Below are 24,232 nucleotides of genomic sequence, written 5' to 3'. Positions count from 1 at the left end.
ATGGCACTAGATTTGTCTGATTCCATGTCTCACACTTCACCACTCACCACATCACCTGCCGAACAGGTTCTTCCCCAGGTCTTATAATAAGCCACCATCTAATAGCCAAAATAATAACTATCAATTAACAAGGATTACCGCCTTAAGTCCTCAAGGTAACCTTAGAAGCAATTGTTATCTCCATTTCTGGGAGGAAAACTGAGGCTCAGAGAGGGTAAGCCATTGTGCCAAGGTTATAGGTAGGAAGTGATAGAGCCAAAATTCAAACTCAAGAAAGTCTGACTACAGCCTTATTATCACTCTACACTGCCCAGTAGTTAAGAGGAATGGATTCTGTCCCTTCATTCATTCATTCAAAAAAATTTTTGAGCTCCCATATTGGGCCAGACACGTTCTAGTTCTCAAATAGCCTCTTACTGCTAAGAACTCACATTCCAGTGAGGGGTGACAGACAGTACACAAATACAGAATATGTCACGTGGTGAGACTGTCACGATGACCACTAAAACCGTAAGCACAGAGAGAGACAGTGCATCAGGAGAGGGCCTCTCTGAGGAAGTAACAGCTAAATGAATGCTGGTGGGATGTACCAGAGAATGCAAAAGGATTCTTTTTCTGTGTCGGGGCTAGCAAAGACGCCAAGTGGGTGGGACATCTTTTATCCCAAATGCCTCTCCTTTGGAGTCAATTTGGGATGTAATTCTCTTCCTCTCTCTAGTTGGAAATCTGAGGCTATTTTTCCTCCAGTCTCTCCTAAAAAGAATGAATAAAACGGTTTTGGAAAGAATCCTCAGGAGACCTGTTAATACAAGGTGACTGGAAATAGGTACGGGAGTGGCAAGGCAGGACAGGGCAGGACAGGGCAGGACAGGACAGGACAGGACATCATTGTGACGGTGACCGGCAGCCTGGCAGGGAACAGAGGGCAAAAAGGGCACGGCTTTGTGGCTGATAAGAAGTGGGGGATAGACAATAGGTCCCTTAGTCCAACTCTCCCTTGCTTGGGCCCGTTTCACAGAAGCTTGAGAAGGCAAAGAAGACGCAGCCGTCCCGCCCTGCCCTCCTAGCTGTAACCTTTTCAGTCTTCGCCCGCTAGAACAATACGCATGCGCCCGCTCCACCAGGCTGGGCGCGCGCCGGGGCAGCCCTACGCATGCGCGGCCTCGCTGTTGCCCGTAACCGACTAGCCCAGCGCGCGCCTTGCCCCTGAGTGCGCCTGCGTCGGGCGTGGAGCCCAGGTGGTTTAGACGCTGCGCGAGCCCTCGGTCCCGCTCCGCGCTCTTTGCGTTTTCTGGCGGGAAGAGCGCACGCTAATCTCCTCACGACGCAACTGCCGTTTTTCCTTCGTGGCCCTCAGCTGTGTCCAGAGCCTGGGACGTGACCGCAGGTGCGCGTTGGCCGTGGCGAGGTTCCCCGGAGTAGCCGTGTCAGAGCCCCTCCCGAAATCCTGGCAAAGCCCCCAAATCATAGAAGAGAGTCCCCAGTGTCAGAGCCTTCCAAGTCTTGAAATCTTTTTGAAATCCTAACCAAATCTCCTCAGAAATACTGAAAGGAACCCCCTAGGAAATCTTAATAGGTGACCCCTGAAATCTGGTCAGAATCTTTCAGAAGTCCTATCAGACTTCACCCTCAGAGCCTCCCTCTCTGAAATCCCGTTTCACTCCCTACCCAGATCCTGTCAGAGGCCCCCAAAAGTTCTGCCAAAGAGCCTCAGAAATCTTGTCAAACCCACCAAAACTCCTGTCAGATTCTCCAAAATCCTGTCAGAGACGCCCCCTCAGAAATCAAGAGACTCCCCAGAAATCCAGTCAGAGACCCCCTTAAAGTCCCCAGAATTCCTGCCTGAGTCCTCCTCCTGCTAGAATCTCCCAAAGACTCCTGAGGTCCACCAGGGCCTCCCTCGGTCCCTTACCAAGAGTTTATCCCTCAAACCTTGTCAGAGGCTCCCAGTGCCTGTCAGCATCCTCGCTCACAGACACCCTTCCCTACTCAGCCTAATTGTGCATCCTCCATCCTTGTCCACACCCTGGAAGAGTCTCTCTTTAAAGACCCCTTTTTCTAGAACCTTCTAAAAGCTGCCAGGAAGAGTATATTCCACAACTGGAGCCACGGAGAGCAGGGTGTGGGGAGTCCTTGGTGAGTAAAGGGGCTGAGTGTGTGGGGTGAGGACAGACAGGCCCCAGGCAACCCTATGTTGAACATTTGCCCCAGTGTGCCCCGTTCAGCCTGAAGATCACTGTTGTCTGTTGTCATTTTTAAGAGTGCCCTTTTCAGTCTGGAAAGTGTCCTGGAGTTGAGCCCAAAAGTCGTGTGGTCAAGCTGATTGTAACAGAGGCAGGACAGGGCATTGTCAGGGCACAGAGGAGGGAGTCCCTAACTGCTCTGGTGACGGGGGACGAGGGGGCCTGCGGTGTGACCTGGGCTGGGGAGGACCATGGGCAGATGCTGAGTCCCCATAAGCCGTGATGAGAGTGAGGGACCTGGAGGTCAGCAGGGTGGAGCGAAAAGTGACAAAAAAGAAGCCAGAAGTTGAAAGGACCACTCTGTGCCACGCCAGCCTGAGGGGCTGAGACTTAGTCCTGAGGACACTAGGTAGCCATGGGAGGGCTGGGAGCAGGAGAGAGATAGGGGAGGCTCGCCAGGGAGGCTAACAGCTCCAAATACAGATGGACGCAGCGAGAATGTCAGTAGCTAAGGGCGGTTTGGGACCCCAGAAACAGCATCTCGTTCAGAAATGTTTTCCAGAGGAGGGGATATGTGAGCTAAGACACGAAGGGCTGGGGAGGAAGGTGTCCCGGCCAGAGACCGGGAGGTGGAAACAGCCAGCCCAGTTTGGGGAACAGCATGTAGTTTAGAGTGGCTGAAGCAGCAAGTGGGATTTGGAGTTGGGGAGGCAGGTGGACCCAGACCGTGCAGAGCCTTAGATATGAAGTCCAAGGTCAAGGCTTTTTGCCCAGAGTGCTGGGGAGCCATGGAACAACACTGAGCAAGGGGGGCAGGTCAGCTCTGAGGCCCTGTGAGGACAGACTGGGGCCAGGAGGCTGAAGAGGAGGCTGGGGCGAGGGCCCAGGGGGAGAGGCTGAAGCCTGATCTAGGCCTTAGGGAAGGAGAGGAGGGGACAGCGTAGGAGGGACAGGGCTGGGGAACTTCATAAACAGGAGGAGGGATGGCAGGAGGCAGTGACCCCCACCCACCAGCCCTACTTTGATCTCTTCTGCCTACTCCTTGGGCCCCCATTTTCCCAGCCCCCACCTCCAATCCATAAAACAGGTCTGAGCGGGAGCTGCTCTGGTCCAGGCAGGGGTGGGCAAACAGGTTCTGAGAACCCAGAGTGGCCTGGGGCACAGGTGGGGCAGCGCAGTGGCTGGTCTGCAGAGGCCATTTCCCTGTCTGTCCTTCCAGGAACCAGTCCTTTTTCAGTCTCTCCCAGTGATGGAGAGAGGCTGTTAGTTTCGTCAGCAGCTGCAGAGCAGCAGGGGTGGCCCATGGACCTGCCAGAGGCCCAGGCGGGTGGTCCGGCTACAAAAAGTAAGTGGTTGGTTCCCTGTTTGTCCAGCGGGAGGATAAGGAGGGAGCAGAGGGCGTATGAGGCACCAGGCTGTGACTCGGGGACTTAGGAGAGGTGGCTAGGGGTAGCAGAGCCTCCACTTTGATGCAGAGTGGGAGCGAGGGAGCGATCATTGATTAAGTTCCTGCTGTGTGCCCACCTGCCTGGACACCTGATCTCATTTGCTCTGGGGAGGCAGACTGGGAGAGAGTAGAAGCCTCTGTGTGCACCGTGTCCCCTGCCTGGAGTGCCCTTCTCCAGGGACTAGCAGCATCACCCCTCACTTCACTCAGATCTCTGCTTTCTATCAAGCAGCTGCCCTGTCGCCCTCTCTCCCCTTTCCCACTTTACTTTTCTTCATAGCACTAACATGTACTGTCTGCCTCTTTAGACTCCGTCTCTCTCACTAGAACATGAGCTCCATAAGACAGGCTCGGTTTTATTCACTCTGCTATTCCCTGTCCCTAGAGCAGCACTGACCAACGTGCGAACCATAGACATAATTGTAAATTCTGTTAGTAGCCACATTAAAAGAAAAAAGAAACAGACAAATGAATGGCAATCATAGCTCTTATTTAACCCAATATACCCAAAATAGTATAAATATATTGGAGTTATTCTCTTTTTTTCATACTAAGTCTTCGAAATCTGGTGTGTACTTTACACTCATAGAGCATCTCAATTCACACTCTATACTGTTCAGGTCTCAAGAACAACTGTGGCCAGTGTCTGCCCTGTTGGTTAAGCTGTCCTAGAATAATGCCTGGCATGTAATAGGAATCTAATCACTAAGTCCCTGAATGATTGGATGGATGCAGACAAAATGGGTGCAAAAACAGCTTCAGGAGGAAGACGCTGGGTTGCCCTTTCTGAAGCTCACCTGTTAAGGGAGAGAGCCCGATCTGATGGGGAGGAGGATCCCAGCCTAGAGGAGAGGCAGGGCCCTTTCCTTAGAGCCTCCTAGCGTCCAGCAGCAGAGCCTGCATCTTTTCTCAAGGCTGCAGACCTGGACGCTGGCCTCAGAAGTCTCTCCAGATAGGAAGGTAGGAGGCCAACACCCGGGTTTGGGAAGTCAGGGCAGTGGGACCGAGTGACCAACATCTAAACTTCATCTGCACCAGCAGAGGGCGCGCGGCCACCGAGGAACCCATGGGCAAGGGCTGAGCCAGCTTTGGGAGGCTCACGAAAGGAAGGGAGGGGCACACCCAAGAGAGATGGAGACCAAGGAAGGCAGCGGGTGAAAAGAGACAGAGAGACAGCAGAAGGAGAGAGAAGGCTCGGGGAACAGAGAGTTGCAGAGACACAGGAAAAGAAGCACAGAGAAGCAGAGACCAGGAAGAAAAGCCACAGACGTGGAGACAGAGAGGCGGGACTCAGGGGACAGAGAGATGGGGAGGAAGACAGAAAGAGCCAGAGAGAAAACTAGAGAAGGGACAGGACAGAGACACACAGAGAGATAGAGACACTGAGGAAGAAAATGAAAGAAAGAGAACAGAGAGAGACAGTGACATCTTCCTGAGGGGCCCTGGGAGGCAGTGTCACATCTGCACTGTAGATACATGCAGATCCTCAGAGTCCGTGACATCTGGAGCCAGACAGACGTCGCTGGGCCCCCCTCCCCCATAACACGGGATGCTTGGTGAGGGGAGTGTCTCCCCCAGTTGTAGGTTCCTGCTCCCCTTCCCTAAGAGCATGGATTCAAACCCGAGGGGGCCGAATTTTAGCTCACTATAAAGAATCCTTGAAGAGTTAGAGGAATGAGAAAGGGCACTTGTATGTTGAATATGTGACCTTGGGCAAGTTCCTATCTTCTCTGTGCCTGAGTATCCTCATCTATAAAGTGGGGCTAATAATACCAGCCACCATGGTTCATGCAAGATGCTCAAAAGACGCCTGGCACCTCTTCAATGCTGAATAAATGTTCAGTTTTATTATTGAGCTTCTACCACATGCCAGGCCCTCTGCTGGGCTTTTCTAGATTTTATCTCATTTCAACTCTAGGAGGGAAAACACCCCTCCCTCCCCATTTTCCAGAGGAAGAAACTGAGGCTCAGAGAGGCTGAGTTCCTTGCCCGGGTTGTCCCCTGGGTCTGCCAGACCCTGTGCTTGGTCCACTGCTACACCCACCTATCCAAGGGCAGGGCAGGGAGCCTCAAAGATACTTACAGCCCTAGAAAAGAGGCTTGACTGGCCCAGTGGCTCCTGGGGTAGGGAAATGCTCCTGTATATTGGAGCATTTATTGAGTGCCTGTTATGTGTGGGCACAACGGATACAGCAGTGGACAAACAGACCCCAGGATATTCACACTGTGTGTGTGTGGAGTGAGAGAGCTCTTCACAAACAAAGACCTAACCCATCGCTGAGGAGAGGGATCACTTCCCCATTTTACTCGTGGGGAAACTGAGGCTACAAATGGAGAACAGACTTGCCCACAGTCATGCAACTGGGCTCTGAGCTTCTAACTGCTCCCTCACCACCCACCCTGCCTGGATCGCTCCACCCCCCTTTGTCTCAAGCCCCTAGCCGGGGCTCGGATGACGCCAGCCTCGAGGATGTGAGGAGAGACCCAGCCCCCCGAGGCGGGCTAGGAGACCGGAGATGTTGCGGGCAAGATCGATCCACACTGCCCGCGCATTATCGGATTGTTCCTGGCTCCTGGGCCCCCCTTCATCCTCGGCTTCTCCCAGAATCCTCTCTTCTTTGCCCTCCTCCGCCCCTAGCCCCCTCTGAGCCGAGCCTGGGAAGCAGGGGAAGAGAGGAGGAAAGGCTGTACTTGGTATCTGGGCTCCTGAGTGGTTTGCACACAAAGGATTAGATAGCAGGGGGCACTTCCTGGCCTGAAAGATAGGGCTCACATCCCCAGGTCAGGGGGGGAGGGGGGGAGGTGATTCAAAGACTCTCACATTGCGTGCCCCCACCCAAAGTTTCCTGCTTCCTCCACAGGATCCCAGGACCGGTTCACTTCTCTTCATCCTCCTTCCTCACGGGTGGGCTGGCTCTCTTGTCTCCTCAGTGTACCTCTGGGACAAGCCGGAAGAGGGGAGCCTGGGGACTCTGCTCAGCTTAGAGGAGCAAATACTCAACTCCACATTTGAAGCTTGTGATCCCCAAAGGACAGGTCAGAGAGACAAGGAATAAAAAGAGATGGAGCCTGGGGGCTGGGATCTGGGGAGCCATAGAGAGAGCAATGGGCTAGGGTGAAAGTGGGTGAGTGTGGGAAGCTTCCGGAAGGAAGTAGCTAAGGGGATGGAGGCCTTTCAGGACAAGGACAGTGTGGGGAGGAAAACTTGGGGGACACTAACAGAGGAAGGTGGGGCTTTGGAGCCTGGGGAGGGAAGAAGGTCAGCCACGGTGAGCCTGGGAGGGCACAGCTGGTCTTCTTCCGTCCACCCTCTGAGGTAGGGATGCCTGGGCCCCATTTCTATGTGAAAAAGTTGAGAAGAAGGGAAAGGGGTTGTCCAAGGAGTCTCAGCTGGCCGGCCATGGTGCAGCGGTGCCACTAGCCCAGCCAGTGGTCCCACTTCAAAGACATCGCCTGTCCCCATCCCCCACCCCTCACCTGCCCCAGTCTCCCTCATAGCATGCTCTATCCCTAGGCACCGTGGCTGTGACCCATGTACTAGCCTATCTGGAGGCTGTAACGGGACGGGGCCCCCAGGATGCGCGCCTGCAAACACTGGCCTGCAGCCTGGACCCCAATGGGGAAGGCCCTCAGGCCACCGTGGACTTGGATACCTTCCTGGTCATCATGCGAGACTGGATTGCTGCCTGTCAGCTGGATGGGTGAGTCCCTGCACCTCCACCCTCCCCCAGGAAACCCTTCCTAAGATCTAACCTCATTTCTGCTTACTACAGCCAGCACCCTATGGGCACAGGGACCTGCTGTGGCTGGAAAGAGGCTGATGAGGAAAGAAAAGTAAAGAGATGGGTTGGGGGAGGGGCAGAGGGTCCGAGGGTAAAGTACCTACGATGGGGAGGCAGAGGAAGTCTGTGGGGCAGAAATAAAAGGGGCTGGAAGGAGGAGAGCAGGGCCCCTCCCCATCCCTCCTCCAAACCCAGTCCTTGCCCCTCCTGTTTTTCCATCTGGCCCCAGGCACTTGCCATCTGGCCTCACCTTCCTCCCCACGGTGCTTGCTCTCACCTGATCTGGCCCCTCCTTACGCCACCCCCAACCCCTCTGCCAGTGGCTGGTCAGGACGAGGGTGGTGGATGCAGGGGGCTCTAAGCTTCATCCCTTTGATACAGGGGATTAGAGCTGGAAGAGGAGACCGCCTTCGAGGGAGCCCTGACCTCCCAGCAACTGCCATCTGGTGAGATTGCTATATATAGAATGAAGCACACAGGCTCAGAGTCAGACAGTGGGGGGGACTTCCCACCTGGGGGCAGAGCAAAGGGTAGGGTGGGACACCAGAGGCATTTGCTCTAACGTGGAGCTGTGGAGTTTGGCTTTCTAGGCTTTGGCTTTTTCTCCATGACTGTGTCCCTACCTTCCCTGAGCTTTGAGTTTGGTTCTTCTTCCTCACAGGTCGTTTCCAACTCCTTCTCCAAATACCAACCCCATTACAGAGGCCTACAAGGCCCCTCCCACCATCACCATCATGGTCCTCAAGCCAGCCCCTCCCTGCACTTTGGTCCCTGCATTTGCAGTCCCTCTGGCCTTGCCTGCTCACCTGCCTCATCTCCAGCCTTGGCTCAGGCTGTTTTCTCAACCTAAACTGTCGACCAGGCCTTTCCTCATCCTACACCCCTGGTGGGGAAGCCCTGGTGGGGAAGCTCTGGGATGCTGCAGGCTAAGGGCCCTTACTCTTCGGCTCACTCAACCCAGACCTGCATTCCTTTCCTGCAGAAATATGATTATCTGACTAGTTACCTGCCACGCTGTTTGGTTAGTTGGTTTGCTCACCATTCTACCCCAAAGCCTTCACACATAGGAGGTGCTCCATAAAAAGGTGTTGATGTTGTGTTTCTCCACTCTTACAAAAACAAAACAAAAGCCAAAAAAATACAGCCTTCTTGACATTCTCTTAATCCTCCTCCAACTGGGCTTGGGGGCCAAGAGAGGGCTGCGAGCAGGGGAGAGGCAGGTCAGCTCCAAAGAAGGAAAGACCCTTCTGCAGCCAAGTGCGGGGAAGGACAGGAGGGAGAGGCTGGAGGCTAGGAGACCGAGAGGAGGCTGTCCGGGGAAGAAGGCAAGGCCTGAGGCAGGAGGAGTGAGGGAGTCAGGACAGCCCAGTGTCTGGGTGGGTGAGTTGGGGTACTAAGAGGAGAAACAGGTTTGGGGTAGTTGAGGGGCTGCCCATGGTAGGGCATGATGAATGTGGGGTGGTTGGGGCCATGAGGAGATCCAGCCTGAGTTCAAGTTACCCATGAGCAGGAGTCCTTTCTGGATGGTGGATGTAATTGCAGCCCAAGGAGCAGGTGGGATTACCCAGAGTTAACGTGAAGGTGGAGGCTAAAGGAGGACCAAGGCCATAGTCCTGGAGTGCCCCAACATCAAAGGTCACCTGGGAGCCCACCACCCTCTATGTCTCCCTCCAGGATACCCAGAAGCTGAGGACCCAGCCAACCTGGAGAGCTTCGGAGGCGAAGACCCCAGACCTGAGTTGTACCTATCCTCAGGCCCCTTCCTGCCCTCTCCCTGCCCTGTGACTCCCTGCCTGCCTGGGGCCCGGGGCTTGGCCTAGGGCTTCTGGTCCTTCGGGAAAGTGGGTGAGGGACAGGGGCTGTGCCAAGAGCACAGGAAGAACAGAGTAGCCTCCCTCCTGTTTCTCTTTCTCTCCAAAAGCCGCATCTTCCCTCCACCAACACCTACCCTGACCTGGGGAAAGGAGGCCAGGGCTGTGGGCAGTGACCCTGGACCTTCCCTGCCCCCAGGCCCACCACAGCTGACCTGCTGAGCAGTCTGGAGGACTTGGAGCTCAGCAACCGCCGCCTGGTGGGGGAGAACGCCAAATTGCAGCGCAGTGTGGAGACGGCGGAGGAGGGGTCTGCACGCCTCCGGGAGGAGATTTTGGCCCTGCGCAAGCAGCTCCGCAGGTGTGCCTGGCCCCAGCCCGCCCTCCCTCACCCCCATGTCCCACCTGCCTGCAGCCCCAGGCTTGCTCCCACTCAGTCTATTAGACAGAAACTGGGTCTCTGTCCCCAATACTCAGTCTCTTTCCTTCCTTTTCTCTGAGTCTCTGGGATTTCTTTGCTGCTCCCATCTCTCTGAGTGGATCTATCACTGTGGTCTCTTGTCTTCCTCTGTCTCATGTGGCCCACCTGCCCTGCCCCAACTCAGCACCCAGCAGGCTCTGCAGTTTGCCAAGGCCGTGGATGAGGAGTTGGAGGATCTGAAGACTCTGGCCAAGAGCCTGGAGGAACAGAATCGCAACCTTCTGGCCCAGGCCCGGCAGACGGTGGGTTTGGGGCAAGGGGCGTGAAGGTGCATTCTTTCCTCCCACTTTCTCAGAGTCTGCACAACAGAGCCTGAGTGTGGAGTGGGAGAGGGCAGAGGCCACCCAGGCTTCCTCCCACAGTCCAGGTCCCGCTGACCCCAGACTTTGGGTCCAGATCTACTTGCCATCCCTCTTGTGACAAAGGGGAGCCATCAGGGGTCCCCAGACCCATTCCTGAGCCCTGCTCCTCAATGGTCCAGGTCTGAGTTGTGTTCCTAAGGGTGGGAAAAGGGCAATATGGGGGCAAGGAGTTCTGAAAAGAAGCCTTTGTTCTCTCTCTCGGGTTGGTCAGGAAAAGGAGCAGCAGCATCTGGTGGCTGAGATGGAGACTCTGCACGAGGAGGTGAGCTGAGACCCAGCACCCATCCCCACCCCTTCCCCAGTCCTCAGGATCTTCCCACCCTACCCCCTGCTGCCCCAAACACCCTTCAGTTTGGTGAGGGAGACCCTAGAATCCCAATAATGTATGAATGTCCCTGAAGGTCACATCGTTACATATGAGAACTGCCACAGTTGGTAAGAATGTGGGGCATGGGGCGGACTGCCCGGTTATGCTGAGGCTGTCTCCATAAGCATGGGCCATTCCATCCCTTCTCTGTGCCTCGGTGTCCCCACCTGTGAAAATGGGCATCATCATGGAATCTCCCTGGTTGGATTGTATGAGATTTAAATAGAGGATGCTTGTAAAGTCCTAAGAACAAGGCAGGACACATGGGAAGAGCTCAGTAAAAGTTAGCTAATGTTCTTCATATATTAGTATTATTAATAGCAGAAAGAACACAGGCCCTGATGTCAGTCCTGAGTTCAAATCCCATCTCTGCCACTTACAAAACAGACAATCTTTAGGCGTGTGACTTCTCCTTCCTGAGCCTTAGTTTTATTCTCTAAGAACAGTGCAGAAGGATATCTTTTCAATAGGATTGTTGTGGGAATTAAATGGCTGGTTTTAGTCCAGAGCTTAGCACATAACATGAACCGGCCCAGTCCAACCTCATGTCTGATTCAAGCCCTATACCATCTGAGACAGAAAACATCATCTTAGTTAATTCTGGGCCCACCTAGTCCTTTTAGGTGGAAACTGAAACTGATCAATTGATGATGAAACTCATCACTGACCCCCCTACTACCCCCCAATGTACACAAGGTGGCATCTAAGTTGCTGCAGACCCTCGCAGCATCTCAGTGCTCCTCAGTCAATGTCTGTTCTCCCTACTGGTCACAAGATTGATGTTTGTTGTTCCATCTGGGCCTCAGCCTTAGTCACCACTGCACACTAGCATCCACTGGGAGGCTGACATTGCCTTCTGGTCTCTGACGTACTCTCCTCACTGCATCTGCAGTGGTGGTGGCCCACAACCCACCAATGCTGCTGGGGGTCCTCCACACCCTTCCAGAGGCACAGAAGAGTTTTAGCTGCTTTCCTATAACTCTTTGTCACCCTCATGGGGCCCTCTGTGCCTCATCTCCTTACAGAGCCATCTCTATTCTGTAATTCACACACCTTGCTAGTTCTGAGAGTGAGCTGGGAAACACCTGTCTCAGATTCCCAGACATCCCAGGGATTCTGTGATTCAACTGCATCCATCCTCTCCACCCCTCACAGCTTGGGGCTGGCTCAGGGCCCATTTTCACCCTATTGTTCTCTTTTTCGATTCTCCTAAACCCCTCCCCCAGCCCTAAGGATCACTGCCCAGTCCAGGCAATAATACTCATTCTGCCTTACCCCCCCCAAATCTCTTTGTCCTACATCTGTATTATGGCTTTTACATTTAAACCAAAAAATACTCCACATTGTGCTCTGGCTCTTATGAAAATTCCCTCTCTTGGGGCAATGGAAATCTTCACTGCCGGTTGGCTGTCATGGTGTGAGGCATGGGATACAGACAGGATGTGACTATTTCTTCCAGAACATCTCTTTTTAAGAACAAGGAGAAACTTACCCTGAAGCCCCATGGCAGGACCTCCCTCATATCTCATTGGCGAAAGTGACATCAAATGATTATAGCCAAACGACTCCCTGGCATGGGTAACACAGCAGTGGCTGGAATACTTTCAGCTCCAAGGAAGAAAATGCTGAAGAAATGGCAGCTTCAGTCTGAAGGACATTCGTTTACTTAACAAGAGATTTTGAAGATTCTGGGCTAGTTTGGCAGCTTTTTGACTTGTTTGCCTGTGGCCTCAGAATCATAGATGGCTGCAACAGTTCCGAACTTCATGTTCTCACTCAAACCAGGACAAAGAGGGGTGAATGCTCCTCTTATGCTCTCTTTTTTCATAAGAAGGAAAAACTTTTCCAGGAGCACCCCCACTTCACCCCCACACCAGCAGACCTCTCCTACATCTCACTGGGCAAACTGGATCACATGACAAGGGAAGTTGGGAGAATATCTGACCTTCCTCAGCCTGCAGAGTGGGAGACAAATGAGTGAGGGCGGGGTGAGAATGGCTGCTGGATTAGCTAACCAGCCTGGTGTCCTGAATCTGCCTAGATTTCCATCTTGATTTCACCTCCAGGGCTGGGGCTGGGACCCCTCTGCCCACGTGGAGAGTGAGCCCCCAATGAAAGCAGGAGAAGGAATAAGCAGGGTGAATGGCAGCCAGCGGTCTCTGCCTCCTCCTGGTCCAGAGGGCCTGCTGCCAGGGCAAGTGCCTTGAGCAGCGCCTGGGACATCATAGGTGCTCGATAAACAAGCTATTCTTGGTTCCCTCCCCCTCCCCGGCAGCTGCCTACAGAGCATCTATAGATTGAGTTCTCAAGTTACAGTGGAATAATGCAGGAGTAAGGGACACTCAGACACTCAGCTTTCCTACAAGAACCTACAGAGCGGGGCTCAGGTTACTGCAGAAGAAGGCAGGAGTGGCTGAGTAACCAGATTCCCTGCCGAGAGGCCCAGGATCCAGCCTGCAAATCCCAACCAGGTGGACAGATGTTGACACAGCATTCCTGGCCCGTCCTTCCTCCGCCCTTCACCTGGCAGCCCAGGCCCGCTGAGACTGAGAGGGAGGGAGGGCAGGTGATGGAGGACTTGGAGCTGAGCCGGGCTGGAGAGAGGGAGGAGCTGGCCTTGGTATCCCCAGGGGCACTGGGAGGAGGGGTGTGGCAAAGGGGAGTCAGACTGCCTCCGTGCTCCGAAATGCTTTCCCCCAGTGACCGCCTCACTTTGAAACTCAGGGCAACTCGCTAGGTTTTTGGTGCCTGGAAACTCTAGACTGGAATTTGGTCGATTTTATTTTCAGGGCCACATTCTGTGGCTGGCGTGGGCTGCCCTCTCCTGGCCCCCTTGTTTTCCCAGATAACTCTCCTCAGCTCTGAGGACTCAGCCCCAGTACTGCCTTCTTGCAAAGCCCCTCACCTGGGCTCCCACAGGACCCAGGCCCTAGGCCTCTTCAGAACCTTCTTCAACCTTGTTAATATTTGCTTCTGTGTCAGTCTCCACCTCTAGTGATGAGCAACTTGAGGCGAAGGACAAAGCTGGTTCTCTGTTCTCATTCAGGGCTGAGTCTGCTTCAGAGGAGAGATTGGGAGTTAAAAGTGCAGGATTTAGAATCAGGTTTGGGTTTGAGTCCACTTACTCTCCGTATGACCTTGGCTAAGTTTCTTAGCCCCTCCACTGCACAATTTCCTCTGTAAAATTGGGGATGACAGTGTAAACATTCATAGTTGGGACAGCCAGAATTTACATTCTTCCTGAATGCACAATGTGACGTGTATAGCAGCACCTATGAACTCTTGCCAAAAAATTGAACAAGAGTCTGGACAAGGCCCTGGATCTATCCACAAGTTATAGGAAATAATAAGGCAGGAGGAACATGGTTAACATCCTACACAGGAAATGAGAACACAGTAAACCAAATCCAAATGTACCAATTCTACAGGAAATAACCTGGTTTCTTCCACAAATGAAGTGCCCAAAAAAGTGCTAGGATTGGGAAGGTAGGGGATCACTGTCGGATGGAAAGAAGTGAGACATTTCAACCAAAAGCCATGGTGGACCTTGTTTGTATCTTTATGTGAAAAGACACTTGTGAGGCAATGAAAACCAAGAAAGAGCACTCTTTGTGCAATGATCCTGAGGAATTACTATTAATTTTGTTAAGCTTGATAATGGCATTGTGGTTTTGCTAAAGAAAAATTCTCTAGTAGGGAATATAAATGCTGGAGTAGTAACAGGTGAAATTATATGATGCCTGGGGTTTGCTTTGAAATAATCTGGTTAAACAAAACCAAACAAAAAAACCTGGCAGTTAGAGAAGAAACAAACAGGGAAAATGTATATATTTATTGAAGCTGGGTGATGATGGGTAAAGGGGGTTCCTCATACTGTTATTTTTACTTTTGGTGGTTTAAAATTCATAATACAAAGTTTTAGAAATATGTTTAATGTAACCTTTACTGAACATTTGGTTTATGCCAGGTACTGTTCTAAATGCTTTGTGGTCATTAACGTATGTTAACGTGTATTTGCATGAATTCCTTCCCACCTGTGTGACCTGGGACAAGTTGCTCAACCTTTCTGTGCCTCAGTTGTCTTTTATCTTTAAAATAGGGCATAAGAAATGAGTTAACACTGGCAAGGTGCTTGGTAAATGTTAGCAATAATTATTAGCTCATTTAATCCTCACATCTTATCTCCATTTTTGCAGATGGAGGACCCACTCCATCTGCAAATCAAAGCTGAGATCCCATAGGATGGTTGGAGGGATTAAATGGGCTAAAACATATAAAATGCTGAGCATGAGGCCCGATGCACATCAGGTGTTCAGCAAATGGTCAGCTATGAGTGACCATTATATAAAAGATATTTGTATTATTTTGTGTGTGTGTGTATATGTATGTGTGTGTGTATGGTATATATATATATATATATATATATATATCATGACCATTTGCTGAAGTGAACATGACCGGGGTCCCTTCTTCCAGAACGGGAAGCTGCTGGCAGAGCGGGATGGAGTGAAGAAGAGGAGTGAGGAGCTGGCCATAGAGAAGGATGCCTTGAAGGTGCTACCCTTCCCTAGTGCCTTGACAACTTCCCATCACCCCTGAGGCCATTTTTACCTCACCAGTTTCAGCCCCTGTGACGTGGTGAGGTCAGGGACTTTCATCAAGCCATCAGATTCCCAGGGCCAGTGGGCAGCTCTGCTGAAATCCCCTCAGTGTAGCTGATGTCCAGAGACATGGAGGGAGGTAGAGGAGGGGGCGGGAGAGCGAGATGGGAGGGGAGGACAGGCCAGACAGATGGACGGGCTCCTTCCTCCGGCAGCGGCAGCTCTACGAGTGTGAACGCCTCATTTGCCAACGAGACACCATCCTCTCCGAGGTGAGGGGTCTTGGGGATTAACATTTGCCTTCTATGTGTCTCCTGCCCTGAATCTGGAAAGGGAAGTCCTGCCTGGCTCTAATCCTTGGATAAGCAGCCTGGAGGAGTTGGGTTTCCCGGGAAACTAGTGCTCTCCCTCAGGCCCTAGCTCTTCCCCCAAGCACACCCTGCCCACCCCCACCACTGCCCTCAGTGTCTTGGGTGGATTGAGCCGAGTCTCAGTCAGCTTTGGGCTTTCCCAGCGCACTCGGCACATGGAGAGTCTGGCCAAGACCCTGGAGGAGTACAAAACCGCAACCCAGGTAACCCACCAGCCTGGCCCCACTCTCCCCACTGCTCTTTTGCCATCTCTGGGATTTGCTGCCTCTTTCTGTCTCTGTCTATCTTTTTCTGAGTCTCCACATCTTGTTTCTACCATCTCTACCGTTTGACTGTGTGTCTCTCCTGTCTCTCTGCCTTTTAACTTTTTCTCTATTCCTTCCTTTCTTTCTCTCACTCTATTTCCATCTTCCATCTACTTTTATTCTCTGTGTCTTCCTTATGTTTCCTTTTTTCCCCTCATATTTCTGTGTCTCTGCCTGGCTTGTTTAGGTTCTTCTCTCTGCCTCTCCCTGCGTCTAGTCTGTCTTCTGGGGCAGTTCCTCTCTCTGTCCCTTGTCTTTAGAGTCTCTTACTCTCCTTGTGTTCTCTTGCCTCTCTGTGTCTCTCCTTGTTCATTGTGTTTCCATCTCTGGCTTCCTTTTTCTAGTTTCCCTGGCTGGTAAGTTACCTTCAAGGTTCCTGTTGCTCTTTGACTCTCTTTGGCTTCCTAAGTTTCTGTCACTGCTTTCTTCCCCTTCTCCCTTGGCAATATGTGTTTGGAAGAGCCCAAAGAAGTCAGAGGAGTGGAACTGACCTTGGAAGAGGAGACCAGGGGTGGGCGATGAAGGAAAACAGAGAGCCAGGGGTCCCTCACTCCTTCCTCTGCAGGAACTGAAGCTGGAAATCTCACACCTGGAGGAGCAGCTGAGTCAGACCCACGAGGGGCTGGTTGAGTGAGTGGAATGTTGAGGGTGGAGGAGGACGGAGGGGAGCCCAAGGACAGGGACCCCCAGCCTCCAGACACAAGGTGGACTGGGTAGCAACCCCAGCATAGGCTGACTGACAGGTGGTGGGCAGGCACAGAGACAGCCTTCCCCCTCCTGACTGTGTGGCCAGGCTGCCTGAAGTGGCTCAGGTGGGAAGAGTGGACTGGACCGGGCTGCTGCCACCATCGCTGGGTGTGGAGATCCAGGCCATTTGGCAGGTGGGCCTGACACCCCCAAAATACTCCAACCCACCAGCAGCCACAACTCTGACCCAACCCTGACTCTCACCCCACCCCAGTTCCCCCAGGACTATCTCAGTCCTTAACCTCATCTGAAACCCATTCCTTGGTCCAGGCACCAAACCCTTCCCAGGTATTGCCCCCATCGACTCCCCAACCCAGCCTCACACCAGCTCACTCCCACCTCCCATCGCCACACCTCAGCCCATTTCCATCCCACCTCTGACTTGTCTTCTGCCTTAATCTGATTCTTCCTGGCCTCAGAAACAACTTCTTTTCTCCCAGAAACAAGAAGTGGCAACTACAGATCTCTCCAACCCTCTGTGTGGCGTGTGGCAGTGGGAGGAGGTCGTCCATGAGACCGATGAGGAGGCTGAGTTTCCACCTGAAGCCCCAACTGGGAGGCAGGTGAGCACAGGAGGGGCTCCAAGACCATGCGGTCCAGGGGCTGGGAGAGGGGCCTGAGAAAAGCTTAGCAAGCCCACTATGAAATCTTAAACTCAACAATAGTCATTGTTTTATGACTTCCGTAATTACCTGAACAATGTTTCAAACATTGGAAATAACTGAGACAACTCATCTTCAGTGTTCACAACAGAAAAAGGAGATTTTAATCTGTTAGTGCCAGAATTCTTTTTTTAAAGAAAATATTGCTAACAGCTCTGTAAATAACGCTGTATTGTCTTGAAAATACTACTTCAAAGCCGTTCACCATCCTTAAAGGAGAAACTTTTTTCTCTGTTCACTTTTCCCTGGGTTGAGAGAAGCATCTGTTTCTCTTCAACACCAGCACTCCTGTTGGATTCTTCACTGACCCTCCCACTGTCTCTGCAAGGTAGACATCCTCGCCCCTCATCCTGTTCCTCATGGAAACTGAAGCTCCAAGAGCTCACACAGCTTGTGGGGGACACAGCCACATCCCTCAGGGGGAGTGGAAATAAAAGTGAGCTTCTGCTGTTTGCAAGCTCTCAGATGCTTCATGGAGGGGAAGACTGACTCCAGCCTCCAGGTGCCGCCTGCGCTGGGTCCTGGGGACACAGAGCAGAGTCACTCAGGGCCTGGGCCCCTTAGTGCTCAAGGCCTTGTAGAGAGATGGTGCAAACAGGCAGTCCTAGAGCAGGGTGATGGACGTGCTAGAGGAAGGGGCAGGCCCTTTGGGAGCCCAGAGAAGGGAGTACCCGTGTCAGGTAGGAGCTGGAAGGAGGTATCACAGGGAAACTGACACTTGAGTTTATTTTGAAGAAAAAGAGAGAAGTTAAATAGTGTGAGGAAGGAGAGGCTTTCCAGGCAGTGGGAACAGTATATGCAAGAATATGGGAGCCTGAAACCACATATCATCTTTGGTGAGTAGAGGGCACCTGGGGACTGGTGAGAGATGAGGCCAGACACCCAGATCATGAAAGGAAGTCCCTGTCATTGAAGCTGAGAGACTGCTTTTCTCCATCAAGCCACAGGAGGGCTGTGAGTAGGGAGGGACACGTCAACTCTGGATGTAGAAGGATTCCTCTGGGGCCACATGGGGACCATCTGGAGGCTGGGAGGCCAGGGAGGAGGCTGGGGCAGAGGTCCAGAGGGAGAGGATGAAGGCTGAGCCAGGCCAGGGCCTCGGGATGGAGGAAAAGGGATGGGCAGAGACAGAGCTGCTGGGAGCACTGGGTCCTGGGAAGGGAGAAAAAGACGCTGAACTAACCTAGCGACCCCATGATGTGAGCACCCCTGAGAGATAAGAGGGAGTGGCCCAGGGGCAGTGGGTGCACAAGGCTGGAGCTCAGGGATGTATTTAGAAAACAGTGTTGAGTTGGTGGTTGAAGCCACAGGCAAGGATGTATGTCTCCAGAGAAAACGGAGAGGGACTTGGGTCCTGTGGGAGAGCAGCTGGTGGGGCCCTCTCAAGACTGGGAACCTGGGAGGAGAAGAGGGTTGGAAGGGAAGCGCTGGAGCCTCTTTGGGGCCCAGATGAGTGTGAGGGGCTTGTGGGTTGTGACAGGTTTAGAGGGACCTGGACTCCTGGGTCCTGAAGGAGAAAGGGGCTTGGTGGGGTCCGGAATAACTGTCTGGTTCCTGGCTTCTGCTCCTGGGGGGAAGACAGAGCCACCCTCAAAGAGGGGCCCAAGCGGAGGGCAAGTTTTAGAAGCAGGTGGTGAATCCCTGCGGGTGCTGCAGCCTAGGAGACCTAAGCTTTTCTTTCCCGCAGAGAAACTTGCAGGGAGAGCCAGCACACCCTCCTGAAGGAAGGAAAGAGCGATCAATGTGGTAAGAAGATTGGTCCTCCTGAGCCATCCCTCTGCCTCAGGGTGATGCCAGATTCTCCAACGGATAGAGGACAAGGCCTGGAAGAGCCCTAGGGAATCTTGCATCAGTCACTCATTCACTCATTCATTCACGCTGAGGCGACCCTGGGCCTTTGAACCAGGATGAGTCAGATCTAGCCATGCCCTCAGTAACTTCTGGTCTTGGGAGGAGGCAGACCCTGACCCAGATGTTTCCAGGAGGACTTCCAGCATCTAACCCTACCTGGGGAATGGGAAAAGCTTTGGGGATAGGCGCTGCATAGGGTCCTGCAGGAGCAGTATTTATATAGGAGACACTGAGACAAGAAGAAGACAAGTGTCAGGCAGATGGGACAGCTCAGTCACTGTCACTAAACACACTTCTCCCAAGGCCTGAGATGGAGACCCAGACTGAGCCCCAGAAGAGTACCCAGACAGTTGGGATTCCATCAGGGGCTCTGAAATCAGACAGCCTGGATTCATATACAGCCCGGTTACTTTGTGATGGGGTGGTGTGAGCCCTGCCCTGGGATTGTTACACGACTGTTAGGAGGCTCATGTGCAGCCTCTGAGGATAGAGAAAGTGCTAGATGTCTGGGCCCACCCTCCTCCTTGGGGCCTCGGCCTTCCTGTGGTGCCTCCTTCTCCCCCACTTCCCTCTTTCAGGCTCCTGGCTTCAGAAACTAATGAGGCTGCCTGACACGGCCTCTAATTGGACTTGTCTGGGAAAGCTGAGATTGGGCGGGATTGGGGCCTGGAGCTGTGACCTCCTCCTGCGTCACCAGGGAATGGAAGGAAGACGGGGCTGAACTGGAGCAGGGACTGGGACTAGTGTGGGGGCTGGACATCTGAGTTTCCGGTGGGGGAAGGAGGGCAAGGGCAGAATGATCCACAGATTGCGAAGCTGAGAGTGAGGGAAGTAGTGAATCTTGTGGCCCCTAGAAGTGACCAGGGGTGAGGGCTTAGACCTTGAGAGAGGCTGGGGGACAAGCCTCCCGGGTCCTGGAGTAGAAGCCTCAGGGGATCAGATAGCTGCGTGTCTTACTGGGGCAGAAACCAGGGGCCTACAAGCCTGGATGCCTTGTTGGTTGAGAGTTGAGGAAACAACTGTATCCTGAGGGTGCTGGATCTAAAGCTGGTGGCCAAAGCTGGAGGGCTGGATCCCCGGTCCCCGGTGAAGGTGGTGGCAGATGTGAATGTCTGGGTCTCCAAGTGATGTTGAAGCTGAGCAGCTTGAGGTCTGAGACCCCAAAGAGGCCATAGGAGGCTCAGAGGCTGGGGCTTGCACTTCTAAGAGGAATTATTTGGCAAGGGGTGGGGCTCACAGTTGTATTCTGGAGTCAGGAAGTCTGAGCTGGAGTTTCAGTCCTCAGAGAAAACCCAGTAAGACTGAGACTCACTGGAAATGGCCCACCCACCAGGCAGGAAGACGGTGCAGGGGGTGAGGTCTACTCGTGCCCTGGGGTCTCAGAGAGGTCTGAGTCTCCGATGTTGGGGGCAGTGAGAACCAGAAGCCTTAGCTCCCACTGGAGGCTCAGCTGGGAAAGTAGCAGCTGAGAAAGCCAGTGAGGTGATGAGTCCCCTGACCCTCTAGGGGTCACAGACTCTTTGGAGAATTTGGTGAAAATTCCCCTGAAAAATACAGGCACTGACCAACAGGCAAGAGTTTGCTCCCAAATAGCCTCCAGGTCCATCCATAGTGCCCCTCTGTGATAAGACCCCTGCTTTAAAGGGGCGAATGGGAGCCAGGCAGGGGAGACAGATGCTTGCTGTGACTTTCTTGTCGCCCCAGGTTGCCCAGAAGAGATGAAGAGGAGGAGGTGGAGATCCGGGTCAGGGTGAGCTGTCCCAGCACCATCCACTCCAGGCCCTCCAGTGAGGCTGCTGTAGTCACAGCTCCTCCCCAGCCCCTGCCCACACCCCCACTCCACCCAAGCAGACAGAAAAATCGTTTGGCCAAGAAATAACAAAGCCCTCGCTGTAACTAATGAGAGCAGACAGTGCTATAGAAGGAGGCTGCAGGCCAGTGGGCGGCCAGAATGTTCCCCGGGGGCGCCCCTCCCCAAGCAAGCACGATGCAGGGCTGCAGCCGCTACTCCACAGGCCTCGCAGTTGTGGCCACACCCCCAGATTGCGAACATGCCCACGCATATGCGCCCACACACGAGAAGGGCCAGATCCGCCCTGGCCAACCCCAGAACTCCCTTGGGGCACCGCACCTGTCACAGCTGCCCGCCCAGCACCACACACCCTGGCTCCTTTGCTCCTCAAAGCGGCAGGTGACAATTCCGATTCTCAGGCAAGGGAAGAGGGAAGGAAGGAAATTTGGTGAAGTCAGAAGCCCGCAGTCCACAGATAGGAAAGTGAGAACCCAAAGTTGCGCCAGCCTCCATTCCAGGCACCTGGGACCCATCGGGGTCCAAACCATCCAAGATGGCCACACTGTGCTCCCTTCCATGGAGACAGGGGCCCCACTTCAGTTTCCTCACGGCTGGTGTAACGATGATCTTTACCCAGCTCTCAGCATGGGTGGGGATGAGGGTTAAGGATCACATGGTAAAGGGCCTGGCACAGAGCGGACGTGCAGTAGGTAACAGGGGTAAAGACAGTGACTGGGACTGCGGTTCCTGGAGCTCTTTATTTATTATTGTGCTGTTACTCCCATCGTTGTCGTCATCCACAGAGCAAAGGCGTGGTGGGAAAGCCTGAGACCTACAGAGGGGAGCCCTTTCAGAAAGACACGGGGGATGAAGTGGTGAAGTGAGTTGGGCCTGGCCCCTGAGGAATATTTGGAGCTTTAATCTTAAAGTGCCTGCTGGACCTGGTGCAGGGCAGGAAGGTGGACCCAAGGAGTGTCCACGCTGAACTAGGCCCAGCCCAGGGCTGGGCACCTGAAGAAGATGGGGTCTCTGCCCTCAGGAGGCTTGGATACTTCCATAATCAGGCAGAAAATGGCAATAATAATATAGAGTAGCTCACATAGTTATTGAGGACTCACTGTTCGCTAGGCACATTTCTGAGCCCATCTTCTGTTTTTTTTTATTTTTGCCTGCATTCATTCATTCATTCTCCACTTCAGCCCTCTGAAGTAGGTGCTGTCATCACCTCTGTCTGGCAGATGGGGCAGATGGGGCCTGGAGAGGTCAGGTGACCTGCCAAGGGACACACAGCAGGAAGATGGAAGAGCTGGGACCGCAATGCAGCAGTGTGTCTTGGTGAAGCTCACACACTGAGTCACTGTGTTCCACACCCTTCCATGTGGTTATTTCTGTCCAGTGGGCTGAGCACCTCTCCCAGTCCAGGATCCAGAGTCTCAGGTTTGTCTCCTTTGTCCTTTCAGATGGATCTCCCCATCCCTCTGGGAGACTCACAACCTGGAGACATTCCAGGAAGCCCTCCTGCGAGGTAACGGGACCCAAGGACCTGGGAGGGGACTTGGGGACAGAGAAGAAGTCCAGCACGATCATCCTGCCTTCCTTTCTCCCCATCAGCCACCCTTCAGAGCCAGATCTGCAGCAAGCCCTGGTGCCAGTGGTGAAGGAGCTGGTCCCAGACAGGAGGCTGGTCTGGAGCCAGCTCTGCCTGCAGCCCCTGCACCCCCAGCAGCTCAGGTTCACCCCAGGGTATCTCCAGAAGGAGGGTGGTGGTCAGACATCAGGACGTTGCCCAGTGCTGGGACACCATGGGCTCTCCTGGGCTCCCCCAAGCACTGTTCTGCCTCCCAGAAGGGTCTCCAGGCACCCACTGATCCCTGTGCCAGTCCTGGGGCTGCTGCTGCTGCTGCTGCTGCTCTCCATCCTGCTGCTGGGCCAGTCCCCACCCCCTACCTGGCCCCACCTCCAGCTCTGCTACCTCCAGCCCCCTCCAGTGTGAGCCATGCTCCCCATTACCTCAGAGCAGCATCTAGTTCAATGAATTCCTTGGGGTTTTTTTTTTTCTTTACTGTTATTCCCATGGTTGTGGCACTGTGACTTGGGATTACCCCACCATGGGGGCCCCAGATCATGCTCCAGCATCCACACCCCTGTATTGGGTTTTCATGAGAAGTCTCTTGGTTTTTTGATGTTGACAACTACATTTCTTAACAATAGCAAAACTCACGCAATAATGGATTAAGCACCAGGGTTTATATTTGCCTCACAAAACAAGTCTGGAGGAGGACAGTTGTGCTATAATTCTGTTGCCCCTTCCCTCGTGCTCAGGAGTTGACAGGTATTGTAGCTTCATATGTCATATCTTCAGGGAGAAGGTGACACGTCCCCTCCTTAGTATAAAGACAAGCACTAGCCTTCTCAGAGCCAGCAGCAGACCTGTGTTTGTGTCTTGTTGGCCAGAACTGTTTGACACAATCACCACTACCTGCAAGGGCAGCTGAGAGGCTGAGCATCTCTCCCAGCAGAAAGAGGGAAAGAGATGAGGGCCAAACACACACCACAGATGTCACTTCAGTGCCAACAGCCAGCAGGAAAGGGACTAGTGGTGTGCCATTTGTTCACCCAGCAAATTTAGTGATCATCTATTTGCCACAGCTAGACCTTAGAAGATAAATCTGCAGAAAAATAGACCCTCCAATGCCAAGCCAAGGAGCACTGATTTTTCTCCCAAGGATGGTGGAAATTTGGGGAGGTTTTATTACTTGTTTTTGGTTATTTACTTTGTTATTGAGGTGTAACTTACATACAGTGATAAATGGACAATCTTAAGTATCAGCTGGATAAATTATTGCACATGTAAACACCCATGAAACCAAAACCCGGGTTAAAATATACAAGAGTTTCAACACTGCAGAGACTTCCTTGGGAGAGCTTTGAGCAAGAGAGGGACAGAGTTGCACCTGTTTAAAGACAGTCCTAGAGGTAGCTGCCAGCTCTATGGGAGCTCGGAAAAAGCACCAGCCTGGGACGTTAGATTTCTTCCCAAATAAGTGACATCTGCATTTAGTCTTGAAATATGAGTAAGATTTAGTGAGTAGAGGCAGGGAAGGATGTCACAGACAGAGGTATACGTGAAAACCAGGTTAGGGAAAAGAGCATCTGAGTGTAGAGAGCCATGGGGAGCACCATGTTGCTGGGATTTAAAAAAAAATGAAGCCAGGGAAGGACTTGAGGCTTTGGAGTCGTGAGAAATAAGATAGAGGGGTAGGCAAGAGCCCATTAAGAGTTTTGAACACCAGCTTGAACTCTACTGCCAAGTGCTTAGGAAAGGGCTGTGAGCAGGGAAGGGGTAAAATCACCTCTGGGTGTGAAAGAGACCTTCTGAACCTGTATAGGGGATGGATAATGGAATGAGGCTGGAGGCAGGAGGTGAGGAGAAAGCTGGGGCTGTGGTCCAGATGGGAGAGCATGAGGCC

The 24,232-nt window shown here is 53.0% G+C and overlaps 1 protein-coding gene across 5 annotated transcripts; it reads left to right on the top strand.

The window, feature by feature from the left end:
* Positions 1–963: 963 nt before the first annotated feature.
* KASH5 (KASH domain containing 5) lies at positions 964–23,588 on the top strand. Of its 5 annotated transcripts, none has more exons than XM_072966624.1 (20): positions 964–1,387; positions 2,063–2,136; positions 3,403–3,528; positions 6,562–6,666; positions 7,145–7,331; positions 7,794–7,858; positions 9,087–9,153; positions 9,423–9,584; positions 9,829–9,946; positions 10,278–10,328; positions 14,910–14,987; positions 15,250–15,306; positions 15,549–15,608; positions 16,276–16,340; positions 16,504–16,591; positions 16,898–17,020; positions 18,807–18,865; positions 20,675–20,720; positions 22,223–22,287; positions 22,374–23,588. In XM_072966624.1, the coding sequence occupies exons 3-20, from the start codon at positions 3,486–3,488 to the stop codon at positions 22,753–22,755; spliced, it is 1,821 nt and encodes a 606-aa protein (XP_072822725.1). In that variant the 5' UTR covers positions 964–1,387; positions 2,063–2,136; positions 3,403–3,485; the 3' UTR covers positions 22,756–23,588. The 5 variants fall into 5 exon arrangements, with proteins under 5 accessions (XP_072822725.1, XP_072822724.1, XP_072822727.1 ...); XM_072966623.1 differs by having other exon boundaries at positions 2,049–2,136; XM_072966626.1 differs by having other exon boundaries at positions 2,049–2,136; positions 6,492–6,666.
* The last annotated feature ends 644 nt before the right edge of the window (positions 23,589–24,232 follow it).

Source organism: Vicugna pacos, chromosome 9, assembly GCF_048564905.1.
Source record: "Vicugna pacos chromosome 9, VicPac4, whole genome shotgun sequence".
Lineage (NCBI taxonomy): Eukaryota > Metazoa > Chordata > Mammalia > Artiodactyla > Camelidae > Vicugna > Vicugna pacos.
The sequence above is the reverse complement of the archived record's forward strand: the minus strand, read 5'-3'. Positions and strand labels throughout refer to the sequence as shown.